The sequence below is a fragment of the Stegostoma tigrinum genome, chromosome 16, assembly GCF_030684315.1.
Source record: "Stegostoma tigrinum isolate sSteTig4 chromosome 16, sSteTig4.hap1, whole genome shotgun sequence".
Lineage (NCBI taxonomy): Eukaryota > Metazoa > Chordata > Chondrichthyes > Orectolobiformes > Stegostomatidae > Stegostoma > Stegostoma tigrinum.
This window is the reverse complement of record NC_081369.1, coordinates 17,681,698-17,696,920: the sequence shown is the minus strand read 5'-3', so window position 1 is coordinate 17,696,920 and position 15,223 is coordinate 17,681,698. Positions and strand designations below refer to the sequence as shown.

Genomic DNA, 15,223 nt, shown 5'->3' with positions numbered 1-15,223 from the left:
TTTTCTTCAGCTCCTTCCTGGCTAACTTGTATCCCTCTCGAGCCTTTTCTGTTCCTTGTTTCCTAAACAATATATAAGCATCCTCTTCCTCTTAACTAGTAGTTCGACCTCTCTTGAGAACCAAGGCTCCCTCACTCGACCGCATCTTCCCTGCCTGTTAGGGACAAACATATTGAGCACACTTAGTATACATTCTTTAAACAATCTCCACATTTCAATGGTGCTCTTCCCTGACACCGTCGTTCCCATTTTCTGTTACTCAGCTCTTGCCTAACAGAATCATTATTATCCTTTCCCCAATTATAAACTTTACCTTGCTGTATGTATCTATCCTTTTCCATGACTATGTAAAAGTAACAGAGATATGATTGCTACCACCAAAATGCCCTCCTACCAACAGGTCTAACACTTGGCCCAGTTCATTGCCACGCAACAACTCCAAAGTGGCCTCTCCTCATGTTGGTCTATCGACATACTGCATCACGAATCCTTCCTGAACACACTGGACAAAATCTGCTCCATCTAAAAACATTCTCTATGTGTCTGTGTAGGTTATCTCCAGGTGCTCCAGTTTCCTCCCACAGTCCAAAGATGTACAGATTAGATGGATTGCCAATGCTAAATTGCCCATGGTGTCCAGGGACACGTGGGCTAGATAGGTTATCCATGGTAAATTCAGGGTTGTGGGATGGAGTGGGTCTGGGTGTGAAGCTCTTCAGAGGGCTAATGTGGACTTACTGGGCCAAATGCTCTGCTTTGATACTGTAGGGATTCTGTGATTATGGCAAGGAAACTCATTCGGTCTTGTGGCAGAAATCCTTCCAAAAAAGTGATACTTGGCCTTAGCCAAAAACATTAAATTCAGCCTGTTATTTTTGTAGCTCCTTTAAGGTCACTTGACCTCATAGGAATAATCTCCTTTGAAAAGCCTAGACACAGAGAGAATATTCCTTCATAATTGGGAAGAACATTGCTCATGACCATGATATATTTCCCCTTTCTGGATTTCTTGGTGACTAGAAGAAACTAAATCTTCAAAAGTAGTAAAATAGACCTTGCTGAAAACAAATGATATTGATGCATTTAAAAGGTAACTAGAGAAACATTTGAGAGTATAAGGAGATAGTGGGTCTGATGGTAGGTTTAGAATAAAAGAAGGAAGCTGAAGTACAACACGAACTCTGGTGTGGAGTGGTTGGGGTGAGTGGCCATTTGGTACAAAAATAGATCAATGTAGACCAATGCCTTGCTCTCATGTTAAGCCAGGCCATTTAACTAAATGGAGAATTTTCATCTATGAATTGTTCCAAACATTTAGACAGGTCACCAACCAAGAATGGTTATGTGGATTTAACTTTCATTTTTATAATCTGCACTAGAAGTTTATTATCAGTCACTAATCCAAATATTACAGCACAGAAACTGTGTATTCCACAACACTAAATGACAGGTATTGCTCAACGAGTTAACAGAGGCATGTAATCAATTACATACCGTGTACTGTGTTGCTTTGATGAAGATAGAAATTGACGATTTTGCCCGAGGCAGTACTGCCATTGGGACGGTGCAAACAAGTACGCTATGATGTTATCCCAACAGCCATGGTCATGCTGATACAAGAACAAGATCTGTGATCTGATGTTTATTTAAGTAATACAGGAAATAACTGGAAAGAAAATATTACTTGGCTCTACATTTTACCATCAGCAATTCTTTTGCAAAAAGAAAAATTGGATAACGTTTCATCTTGTGATGTAAAACAAGCTGCAAGGTCCTTGAATAAATACAAAAAGTTTTGTCTGTCACAATATAATAGAAACCATTCTCAACATGGTTCAAGTTATATCATATCTTTACTTTCTGCACTTTCATATTTTTCAAGATCCCTGGCATTTGTGATTCTAACTTTAATCTACTAATCATCAAACATTGCATTCCCAAATATTAAAGCTAATTTTTAAGACATTCCACTCCCGCACATCCCAGATGTCCAAGTTCTTTAAGGACCGCAACTTTCCCCCCACGGTGATTGAGAACGCCCTTGACCGCGTCTCCCGCATCTCCCGCGACACATCCCTCACACCCCGCCCCCGCCACAACCGCCCCAAGAGGATCCCCCTCGTTCTCACACACCACCCTACCAACCTCCGGATACAACGCATTATCCTCCGACACTTCCGCCATTTACAATCCGACCCCACCACCCAAGACATTTTTCCATCCCCTCCCCTGTCTGCTTTCCGGAGAGACCACTCTCTCCGTGACTCCCTTGTTCGCTCCACACTGCCCTCCAACCCCACCATACCCGGCACCTTCCCCTGCAACCGCAGGAAATGCTACACTTGTCCCCACACCTCCTCCCTCACCCCCATCCCAGGCCCCAAGATGACATTCCACATTAAGCAGAGGTTCACCTGCACATCTGCCAATGTGGTATACTGCATCCACTGTACCCGGTGCGGCTTCCTCTACATTGGGGAAACCAAGCGGAGGCTTGGGGACCGCTTTGCAGAACACCTCCGCTCAGTTCGTAACAAACAACTGCACCTCCCAGTCGCAAACCATTTCCACTCCCCCTCCCATTCTCTTGATGACATGTCCATCATGGGCCTCCTGCACTGCCACAATGATGCCACCCGAAGGTTGCAGGAACAACAACTTATATTCCGCCTGGGAACCCTGCAGCCATATGGTATCAATGTGGACTTCACCAGTTTCAAAATCTCCCCTTCCCCCACTGCATCCCTAAACCAGCCCAGTTCATCCCCTCCCCCCACTGCACCACACAACCAGCCCAGCTCTTCCCCCCCACCCACTGCATCCCAAAACCAGTCCAACCTGTCTCTGCCTCCCTAACCGGTTCTTCCTCTCACCCATCCCTTCCTCCCACCCCAAGCCGCACCCCCAGCTACCTACTAACCTCATCCCACCTCCTTGACCTGTCCGTCTTCCCTGGACTGACCTATCCCCTCCCTACCTCCCCACCTACACCCTCTCCACCTATCTTCTTTACTCTCCATCTTCGGTCCGCCTCCCCCTCTCTCCCTATTTATTCCAGTTCCCTCCCCCCATCCCCCTCTCTGATGAAGGGTCTAGGCCCGAAACGTCAGCTTTTGTGCTCCTGAGATGCTGCTTGGCCTGCTGTGTTCATCCAGCCCCACATTTTATTATCTTGGAATCTCCAGCATCTGCAGTTCCCATTATCTCTGAAAGCTAATTTTTAACTTGGGCTAGATTTCTATTTCTAAATTAAAACTTACAGGCATGAAAGTAGTATTAATGATAAATGATTTAGGTTAGGTCATTCTGCCTTTTTCCAGAATTTATCGAAGCACATGCTTTGTACAAGTTACATTCCTAAAAGAATAAAAATGAATGCTTTCCATAATTCTGCAAGTTTTAGTTACAACAGATGTAATGAAATATTAACTTACAGGAAATCATAAAAATGCAGGCTATGCATCACAAATTATTTGACTAGTATAAATACTTGCAGTGTTGATTGCTACAGTGACATATGGACTTGAATCATGCTTCAGAGATGAATTCATGACATTGATGCTCAAAGCATAAATGACAGTTTAATAATATACACAATGCACACACACAGGATCAAACGTATACACAATATATAAAAAAGACCACATTTATTGCTGCTTATTGTCATTGTTTTGTTTTGGACATTCCATGGTTGAATTTTATTCGAGTAGTTTACAGTTTGTTCAAGCTAGCAAAAAGTTTTGACTTTCACTAGCTTCAACTGATAGAGGTTTGTTAACAAGTGATATCAAGTAGCAATATAACATACATCAAGGCTTTGTTTGGACAATATATGTTGCATTTTTAATGTGCTTTAAACAAAATGTGTTGTTTTTTATAAGATGCTGAAACAACTGAAGGATGCAAATAGTTCCTTTTTTGAAGAAAATGGATAGTGTGTAGACCATAGAACATAGAACAATACAGAGCAGAACAGGCCCTTCGGCCCTAATAGAATAAGGATCACTTTGAAGAGGAATATTCCCTTATCAAAATCTTCTGAAGAAGATGTGGAAGATTCCTCCTATCTGGAAGAAATTCCCAGTCTTGAACTAAATTATCTATCTCTATCTTTGAACATGATCTAATACATCATTATATTGGAGAGAATAGAACATTTGTAAAATGAGTTAGGACACTATTTGGTAAAAACAGGTGTGTGCATTGATAAGTTCAGAAGTCCTTTTTTTTGCTCATAGGTCTGTTGCATCTGCAAGCATAAGCTCTTCAAAAGGTTGATGAAGATTAAGACAAAAATAAATGCGAGGTGATGCATTTTGGAAGGTCAAATTTGAAAGCTGAGTACAGGATTAAGGATAGGATTCTTGGCAGTGCGGAGGAACAGAGGGATCTTGGTCTGCAGATACATAGATCCCTTAAAATGGCCACCCAAGTGGACAGGGTTGTTAAGAAAGCATATGGTGTTTTGGCTTTCATTAGCAGGGGGATTGAGTTTAAGAGTCGTGAGATCTTGTTGCAGCTCTATAAAACTTTGGTTAGACCGCACTTGGAATACTGCGTCCAGTTCTGGTCACCCTATTATAGGAAAGATGTGGATGCTTTGGAGAGGGTTCAGAGGAGGTTTGCCAGGATGCTGCCTGGACTGGAGGGCTTATCTTATGAAGAGAGGTTGACTGAGCTCGGACTTTTTTCATTGGAGAAAAGGAGGAGGAGAGGGGACCTAATTGAGGTATACAAGATAATGAGAGGCATAGATAGAGTTGATAGCCAGAGACTATTTCCCAGGGCAGAAATGGCTAGCACGAGGGATCATAGTTTTAAGCTGGTTGGAGGAAAGTATAGAGGGGATGTCAGAGGCGGGTTCTTTACACAGAGTTGTGAGAGCATGGAATGCGTTGCCAGCAGCAGTTGTGGAAGCAAGGTCATTGGGGTCATTTAAGAGACTGCTGGACATGCATATGGTCACAGAAATTTGAGGGTGCATACATGAGGATCAATGGTCGGCACAACACCGTGGGCTGAAGGGCCTGTTCTCTGCTGTACTGTTCTATGTTCTATGTTCTATATACCTAGAACAGTCCAGATTTTCCCAACAAGTTAGACTGCATCTTCTAAATTGTTCAAAGAGCAATTATTTATAAAACTTATACCAGATTTCATTGTTAGGTCTATAATTCTACAATCTCTGTCCTGCAAATAAAATGTTCCCTTTATGTGCCAGAATTTAACATTTCATAAAAAAGCAACTTATGGAATTTCAGAACATTTAACCCATAGTTATAAGTTATATTAAAACAGAATACCATATTCAAAAACAGATAAGTAATATTTGGAATTTAGGATACTGTTGAACATTTTGGCATAATCATTACAAACAATAAAAAAATTAGCTATATTTCTACAGATGTTATTTTATATACAAAATGCCCTAGTGCTAAATCCTTGGGAGTATTTTATACCCTTAGTGATTGGTATCAGTCGGGTGAAAATTAATAAAGATATGGGTGTTCTATTACAGATGTCCAATGCACTTTCGTGATTTCACCACTCAGACTGTGCAGTGAAATTTACTTCACATCTTTCCTTTCTCATCTCAGTTTTCCCAGCATAGTCAATTATGTTCATGCATGTTCATTGTTATTAAGTGAACAACTAACACATTGAGTTTGATCAGGAAAATGGATAGTTTTGGAGAAATTTTTCACAATATGTTTTCTCCCCTCCAACACTCCCCGCCACCACAGTACTATTTTTTCAAAGCCTTTGGTAAGACTTTCTTAATTAAGAAAAACCTGTTGAAAATTAAATCACTGAGTGATGTTGGTAAAATACAGAGAAAAATATACAAAACAATAACTGCTTTGCCCGCGTAATATCTTGGTTTCGGATTTCTTGAGAGGATAGCATCAGTGATACTTTCAATGACAGGGCTAAAGTCCTCCCTGGCAGTTGCAATGTATTTCAGGAACAGGTCTTTTGTCTCTAACATATACTCTTCTCCATAGTCCTGGAGCAGTTCTGAAGAAATACTCTTTATAAGATGGTGGACTTGCTGTTCCCAATACTCAAAATTACACGATGGAGCTGGTAATTAGACACAAGAATGGTTAAATAATATGACAAACAGCAAAATATTAACATTTTCTTTTAGACAGGAAAAGAAAGTATTGCATTTTGGTAATGTAGATCAATGAGGCTCTAATCTTCCTTACCCATAAATCATAAAAAATGACTGATTAATAACCATTAGCAATGATCTGGATTTACCAGCATCTGGATCTTCCAGAATTTCTGCCATCATGCTGTAGTGACCATGACCAGTTTATGCACAAGTGAAGTACTGTTGCCTTCCAACAAAAAATACAGGGAGTTCAAGCCCAGAATCAGAACTTTGCAAGTAGCAATGACGAAAGAGAAAGCCTATGGATAGGTGTATTGTAGAACATCAGCACCACTCATGTCTCATTAGCCAGTTTGATTGGCACCACTGGACTCAAAAACCACCTCCTCTGCTACTGATACACTGTTACTGCAGCATGTCCCACTTAAAATATACAGTTCAACTCAGCAACTCTACTTTTGCAGCATCTTCCTCCCATAGTTCCTTCCAACATTTCTTTATACTTGGCAAACTACAAACTTCTCTTAGCATTGCTTTCTTGTCCATGGGCAACTTAAAATAATTGAATTTTCAATAAGTTATGAGAGTTTGTCTAGGTCAATGCATCGTGTATTCTAGTTTGCTGGCCGTTCATCCTTCCCACTGGTCCCTTTTATTCACTTCTCTCACATTCAATTTTATATCATCTTATGCACCTCACCATGACTCTACTTTCACATGCTCCATTCACAGACTTTGTCCTCCCTCTCTTCATCTAATCTCAATCTACCCTTTCTCAGAGATGTCTATCCCATTGCTAGTCTCTCATCCTACAAGTGGACTATTAGTTCCTCTTCTCCAGCAAAAGTTATCCCGTTTTCAGGAGAGTGGATAAAATGCAAAAGGTGTAGGGTAGATGCAAACAGCTTGAAATTCTGGTTTAGAGCCTACAAACCTTAAAAATGTTTTCTCCTTACTAAACAATAAAATGAAACTCAAATAATCTGAGTTTCTGTCCATTCCCCATTAACCTAGATTGCTTAGATTGATCTTTCAGGCTGGTGTGTAAGCCTCAGTCAATTCTAACAGTAGGTGTTTACTGACTGTGCTCAGTTTACATTTACATATAATAAACATTCAGGTGAGAAAGTATGAGATGCTACTTATCAAAACCGTTAGCCAAAAGCCAATGTCTTTCCCATTGAGCCGCACCCAATGGGTTGTGATCATTCTGGGTCATTCAGCTCCAGCTTGAGTCCTGGGTTATTGACTGCTGCTGAATGGGAGCACTTCAGAGTTTCATTCACCATCAGGGCTTGAATCCAGACACTCTCTGGGCTCCATTAGGCTCATCAGTACATCCCCGCCCCACTCATAACAGGTCAACTACCTATGCAAATCTTCCAGGTTTCTCACCACTTTCCCTTCACTGACTTCACCAATTAATCCAGAATGCTCACACTAGCTGTGGTTCAGTTTCTCTCAGGATTGTGGGGTCTTGTCTGGCTCCCTGCTTCCCAAACATCTTGCTGCACACTGCTCAATTCTGGGCACTCTTGTCCCTTCCATTGTTGGAGCTTACTGCTCCTCCAATCTCAGGTTGCCTCTCTCCTACGCTCAGAGCTCCTCCAATCCCAGGTTCCCAATGTCCCATGCTTCTAGCTCCACAATCCATATTTCCCTCATCCTGCCACTGCTCATTTTGTATCCCTTCTATTGAATATATGCTGAGACTCACACAGGAGTCCAGGGCAGATTGATTCCCAACAGTCCTACCCTTCAAATGTGATGGAGAAATGAATTATCCCACCACTCCCCCATAATTTATCCTTTCACCTAGATTGTGTCGATTGCTTAACAAGAGGGCTCTGAATGTCTTGATAAGTATGCAGACGAGAAATTGTTAAATTTGTACACACATAATTCTTATGCTGAAAAATCATGCTGCTATAAATTTAGAAGGATTAAGGGAGTTGGCATGGATTGTCAAGTTCAATTTACTGGATACAACATGCACTAAATTATTTGGGATTTCCTGCCTTTTTTTTCTCCGTCTCTTTCCTAAAGCTGATAACTGATGGGAGCAGCCTTGTGGTTCTTTGTCCAGTTGGCTGTCCTCCTGTGTAAATCTGTACTGAGAGTTTCGGCAGGCAAGTCAATGGCCATTGGCAACACAGCCAAACTCCACATTATCCAAAATCAGACCTCACAGCAGAGATTACTATGGTAGCAGCTACTCTGAAAAACTCCCATTTAACTCCAATTTAACAGCTAATCAGATTTGGAGGTGAATGGACGCTCTCAGTGTCCAGGCTGCACAGATCAGAGGCCAGATCGTGGTGCTGGAAAATTCAGAAGCTTTGAGCCTGTTCTGCCATTTACTTACATCAGGGCTAATGTGCACCACAACCGCACTTATCCACCTGGCTTTTAATAATTCATTCATAGGATGTAAATGTCACTGGCTGGGCCAGCACTGATTGCTCATGAGCTGATGGTGGTGAGCTGCCTCCTTGAAACTGCTGAAGTCCATTCAGTGACTTTATAACCACTTTGCCATCAGAGATGGAATTACAGGATTTTGACCCAGTGACATTGAAGGAATGGTGATACATTTCAAAGTTGGGCGTGGGATATCTTACACATAGTGGTGTTCTCATATATCTGCTGCCCTTGTTCTTCTGAATGGCAGAGGTTGTAGGCTTGAAAAATGCTGTTGAAGGAACCTTGGTGAATATCTGCAGTATATCTTGTAGACGCTGTTGCTACTGAATGTCAGTGGTACAAGGACTGAATGTTTGTGAATGTGGTACCTATCAAGTGAGTTGCTTTGTCCTGGTTGATGCCAAGCTTCTTGAGTGTTGTTGGAGCTGTAGTCATCCAGAAAATTGGAGAGTATTTCATCACACTCATGACTTAGGCCTTGTAGATGATGGACAGGCTTTGGGGAATCAGGAGATGAGTTACTCGCTGTAGATCTAGTTTCAGGCATAGTCTTGTAAACACAGTATTTATATGGCTAATCCAGTTCATTTACTTGTCAGTGATAACCTCAATGATGCTGATAGTGGGGAAAGTAATGTGATGGTCAAGTAATTGAACATTAAGGGGCAATGTTTAGATTCTCACTTTTGGAGATGGTCACTGTCTGGCACTAGAATGGCACAATGTAATTTGACATTTGTTGGCCCAGCAGATTTCCTCCCCTGAACAGCATTAGTGAACCAAATAGGCTTTTACAATCAACAACACTTTTATTGTCTTCATTAGACTTCTGGTTCAAGATTCTTTTCTAATTCAGCTGCAGTGGGATGCGAATCTGGGTCCCAAGAGTATTATCTGAGTTTTGTCACTGCATCCTCTTGTTGGCTGTCCTTCAGTATCTTTAGCCAACAAAAATCTATTGATCTTAGTCTCAAAAGCCCCTTTGACCCAGCTCGTATTTCAAAAATTTCCTATGAATTGAAACAATTAGGGATCAAAACTAACAGGTCAGGAAAGATAACATGATCGAAATGAGTAAAAAAACAAAACAGTGGTGACGAAGTACCACTAGATTCAAAAAGCTCAATATTGTGGTAAGAGAGGAATAATGAGTACGTTAAGAAGTTCTATAATTTACCATGCAGGAAACAAATGAAGTAAAACAGGCAATCACTTACAATGAATCTATACAGTATCTGGCTGTGATTGTTCTTACAGCACACATAAAATTTATAATCCAGGGAGTATAGTTGAACTATTGCACTGTAAATTTACTTCAGACTCTAAAAGATAGTAAGCCATCACATTGCATCTATCTAAAGGTGAATGTATTATCCAAGTCAATCAGTACATAGATGGTATCCAATGGACTCTCTGAGTTTTGTGAGTATTGGCTTGATGGAGAAGACAACTTGTATTCTATCTCACTGGTAAAGTATTCTGCGTACTCTGTGGGGCTCAGTGCTTACTGGAATCAGAGCACACTCTTCCAGTTAATGTTCCACAGCACTGCCAGCTGTCAAGTGATAAGCCCCAGATGTGGTTCAGCTTTCTGTTCACTTGTCTGAACAATCACTTAAATGGGCACTGAAGATTTCCATAGGCTATTAGCTTCAACGCAATTACTTCAGCTTTAGCCATTGAAAGAAAATCGTATGGCATAGTGTCAAGCAGAACAGCAACCACCCAATTCTCCTCAAGATCCTTGTGTATTTCACAGTTTGCCTGTCTATGTAGGAGCATTCTGAGCTTCAACACTATGCATATTTAAAAGAAAGTGCATGAAGCCGGTTCGATTAAAACACATTAATTTTTGCCCCAGAACAAACGGTGAGAAATATGGGCTCACTGTGAAAGAGGGCACTTCCAGTTACTGGGGGGCATTACTAGTTTATTGATCAATGAGAAGTCCCATGATGTTCTTGCACTTGCTCAATTTTTGAAAGAAGTCAAAGCATGAGAGGGGCTTTCACCAAATTTATCTCAAGTTTTTTGCCTTTTCAGAGAAAGCTGGTTGGCAAGAAGCTTCAAAGATTTTACAGCACAGAAAGAGGCCATTTACACCTCTTGAATAAGCTATCTAATTAGTCTGACTCACTCATTTTATTGCCCAAATGTCTGCAGTTGTTTTTCCTTTTCTTTTTCAAATATGTAGTGATTGGAACAAGGGCCAGGTAGAGTTGGCTGGTCAGAGCCCTTGTTATGTGTATATGCAAACAAAGGGTGACATGCTGACATGCCACTGGCCTCTGTGCAGTTAATTCAAAGTATTTATCCCTCTTTGTTTTAAGGAAAGTAACTATTGACCTTGCTTCCAACGCCACAACATCGCAGATCACGACAATTTGCTGCACAATAATTCTCATCTTCCTCCTGGTTCTTTGGCTAGATATTTTGAATGCATTTTCTCTGGTTACTGAATTGTCTGCCAGGTCATTCAAAAAAGGTTGGGGCAAGGAGAGGATTAGTGGTCAAGATTTGAAAGATACGTTGTTTTGCAGGCTGACAATTGCTCTTCAGCACCATCCTTCTCACTGTGACTGACAAAATAATGTTTACATTTTTGCTTCTTCCAGTGTAGCATGTTCTGCTAGAAGGAGCACAGTACAATGAGAATAATGATTGTATATTTGTCACTGTTACATAATGAACTGAACAGGAATGATGAACATTCTGACATCTTTCTTCCAAAAGCCAATTTTTGCCTTGTGAATTATTAGTGGAAATCTGAGCAGCATTCCAGAGCTGTAAACATGACAAAGGCTGACTGCTGCTGGCACCAGGCCCTAAAGAAAGTCCATCTTGTGTTGGCTTTTGCATTTACACCAAATAATACCTACCTGTTTTATAAAACGCTGGAAGTATGGTGCAAACTTTCACTCCCCAGTGTCTCAACTCCAGGCGTAAGATGTTTGTGAATATGGTGAGTGCAGCTTTTGAAGCTCCATAAGGCGCTAAAAAGGGTAATGGAATCTCCCCTGGAAGGAAATGAATGGTGAATGGTTAGTTACTTTTTTTTAGTTGCATTAAATAAAATGCAAGATGTTAAGTAGGATTTTTAATTAAGGATTTATCAATGGATTATGCTACTGGAAATTCTATTTGAATGCATATTGTATGAAGTTATTCCACACTTGCAAAGTGTCACTACACTTACCAACATGCAAACAATTAATGTACATTAGAAGATTCATTTGTGGTACAGATACTGTTTCACTATAGCATAGTCAGAATAGACCAGTTGTATCTGTGGGGCAGGCAGGAAAATGAGTTTAAAGCATCAAAACTAATAAGTTATGACCTTATTGAATGACAGAGCTGGCTCAAGGGGCCAGATCACTCAATCCTATTTCTTATATCATCTACTTTTAATTTAAAAAATTGTTATCTGGATATACCATGAAATTCTGCACTATTATTAATAGCTGTTGCTTAAATCTTAATACTTCACTGTCAAGTACAGACAATATATTAAAGATGCATAAACAGGAAAGCAGCACATTTACAGATGAACACACTGCCCCCTGTAATGACTGATTTTCGGGACACAAGTTTCAAGAGAGCTTTGTCTGTTCTCTCACCATAACATACAAGACCAGTCAAAACTTGAGAACAGGATTTATATGGCAGTTAATGAGGCACAGTGAAGAAGCTCAGAGAATATTTATCCCCTTGGCTTCTGCCTCAATTCTTCATCGTTTTTCCCTTATTCTTTCTTGGGATGGTAAGGGTTCCATTTTTTTCCTATTCTTAATTGCCTGTGAATGGCATAATCATTTTAGAGGATAATTACAAGACAGTCACATTGCTAGAAGACTTGGTGTCATATGTAGGCAAGACCATGTAAAAGTGATAGAATTCCTTCCCTAATGGACATTCACAAACCAAATGGGACAATCAATAAAAGTCAAGACAGATTCAGATTTGTTAATTGACATTGAATCCCACCAGCTATCCAGGCAGGATTTGAACCTCTGTTAAGGACATTAGCTTGGACTGTTGAATTACTAACTCAGTGACCTTACCATTATACCACCCACTCACATTCAACATATGCTGAGAAAACTCTGAACAACTAGTGTGTGTCACCAGGTTCACCAGTCTCTAGGGTATATCCAACACCCACAGGTTGATCAGACTCTAAATGGATGTTGGGCATGGGGAATGAAAACAATAAAATAAGTTTGTTTTCTCCATGAAGTCTTTCATACAATTATTTTGTAGTGTACTTCTCAGATTTTGTTTGCTTGTGCATATACATGTGTAATTATACGTAAGAGCTTACCCACTGGACTGGAAACATTGACAATTCTGCCTTTTGCTCTACGTATCAGCGGGAGGAAGCCCTTTGTAATCGCTATTGTACCAAAGAAGTTGACCTCCATGCAGCCTCTGTAGTTGGACATGGCCGAGAGTTCAGCATCATTAATGTTGAAGCAAATTCCAGCATTGTTCACCAAACCCCACAAACCTGAAAAAAAGCCATTTCCTTATTAAGGCTGCTGCACGGGTCATGGCTCGGTGTAAATCTACGTCTGAAATTTGACGAAAGGGATAACCCCTTGAAAATTTTCTCCAGGGGAATATGCTGGCCTGTGCACCCCCAGTTTTCTGAGAAGCTAGAAATACTGGCCGTTTGTAAATGGAGCAAAGCTTATACAGGAATGATACAGTCAATGTTAAACCAAGGACTTTTCTTTTAACAAAATTAGCCTGCATATTCTTTCCCTCTGAAATCTAAACTTAAAATGTTAAGTTCCAATTGGCATAACTTTTTTTGTGGCCCATCTCTTAATGAGTAGAGGGTTTTAGTGTAATTTAGTTAACCTAAAATGAGAGAAAGAGGTTGGTTTAACTTTGTTAATTGTAACTCCTTGACAAAAGAAAGAGAAAACTAATATTCACTGCATGCCTCAGAGAACTGGAATAGCAATCCACTGTGTTGCTGGGCTTCTCTGACCCAGCCTAAGTAGAATAATGTAGTTTAAAGCAGTGTCATTAACCTTTGGACATGGTCACAATTTCAAGCAGTGATTTTTTGGAAAGCCAATGTCAGCATGCTGCACTGAGAAACAGAATTTGCAGGCCGAGCACAATAAATGTGCCATTCTGAAAAGTTCAGATATTACCTTGAATCAATGGATTTCATTAAAGTAAGTAATTCGTTGCAGTGGATAATATTGATGCCGAGAGCTCTGTTAAACCAAAAAGGCGACCCATGAGAGTATTAAGCAGTAAAGTTTACAATAAGGTCATTGAGTCACATTTGTTTGATCAAGAAAGAAATGAAATGCTCCACTATTGCAAAAGAGACTTCAGAACCAAGAGTAAAGGGTCACAACAGTCTCCTGCATTTTTATAAACATTTTTCTAGTTGACAATTTTAACCACAACATTTGTCAAAATGAACTATTCACTCAGATTGTAGGACAAACTGCAATAATCTAAATCTTTTCACTAAGTATGGCATTGGTCATCTGAACTCCTCTGCTCCTCTTATGCATTGTATCCTTCCCTCTCTGAATCTGCAGCACTCCATTCTCTCAAGATCAACCCTGATATTGTCATTATACTTGCTAATGAGAATGGAGTTCTGGCTGTTTGGGTACTGGCTTCTACTTTGTAAAGTTCAAAAACCAGTGCGAGCACTTGCTCCCAGACGATGACCCCACTGCCAAATAGAATTATGTTGTTTCAGGGATTGCTCCTCATCTTATATCAGCCAGAACTTTCCATCAAACCCCAAAAAGCACACTTTTACCACATTTCCAAAACTTGCACAAAGGACTGCTATGGCAGACCCATTGTTGAAGTCTGCTCTTGTCCCAGAGAATTAGCTTCTTCCTATCATGGCTATTTTTCTCCCCTGTCCAGTTTCTTTCGATCTCTATCCAAGACTTCCTTGTTTCCCTCTGCTACTTTTACAGTTTCCTGGCCCTAACATCCACAAACATCATCCTCAGAGCATCATCAACACAGAATTAATAAGGAAAATATTTTCTCAGCACTGCAATAACAAATGTACGAACAAAAAAGACCCTACCGCCTTTCAGTGACGAAATATTTTACCTCCCAAAAATGTGTCTTACTTCAAGAATCACCATACATTTCAAAAAAAGGGGTAGGAGCAGGTGATGAAGATAGACACAGCGAATGATCAAAGAGGCCCACCACTTTGTAATCTCTCAGCCAGGTTTACAGACTTTGCCATTACCAATAATTTGTACTGTGCTAACACTGCTGCACTTTTTGTGCTTATTTTAAACACTGCTCAGGGATTTCCCTTCACTCGTCAAATCAAGATGCATTGCAGCCTGGATTTAGAATAGTCTGCATACCGCTGCAAATTTAAAATTAGCTGTCCTACAGTTTAAGATGAGATTCTACTGTATTTCACGATGGTAAAACTGTATGGTCGGAAGTTCAAGTCTGGTGCCTCTTAATTTATTTTAAAATGGCAGCGCTAGCTAAACTCTGAAAACCTTTTTGTAGCATTAGAGTAAAATATGCCTTTCAATTTATGCATAGGATTTTCAAGGAACATTAATGTTTTAGTGAAATGAAACTGAACCAGCATATAAACCAATTAACCAAACAGATCAAAGAATGTGAAGCAGAGTTTAGACCAGTTTGCATATT

At 40.3% G+C, this 15,223-nt stretch overlaps 1 protein-coding gene across 1 annotated transcript in view; it reads right to left on the bottom strand.

Moving 5' to 3' along the window:
- Positions 1-3,562: 3,562 nt before the first annotated feature.
- Positions 3,563-15,223, bottom strand: part of LOC125459705 (11-beta-hydroxysteroid dehydrogenase type 2) — a 71,458-nt gene continuing 59,797 nt past the window's right edge. The window contains exons 3-5 of the mRNA XM_048546446.2: positions 12,870-13,055; positions 11,425-11,562; positions 3,563-6,084 (exon numbers count right to left, since the gene is read on the bottom strand). Of these exons, the coding sequence (XP_048402403.1) occupies positions 5,747-6,084; positions 11,425-11,562; positions 12,870-13,055 (662 nt within the window). The 3' untranslated portion in view covers positions 3,563-5,746. The remainder of the gene's footprint in view (positions 6,085-11,424; positions 11,563-12,869; positions 13,056-15,223) is intronic.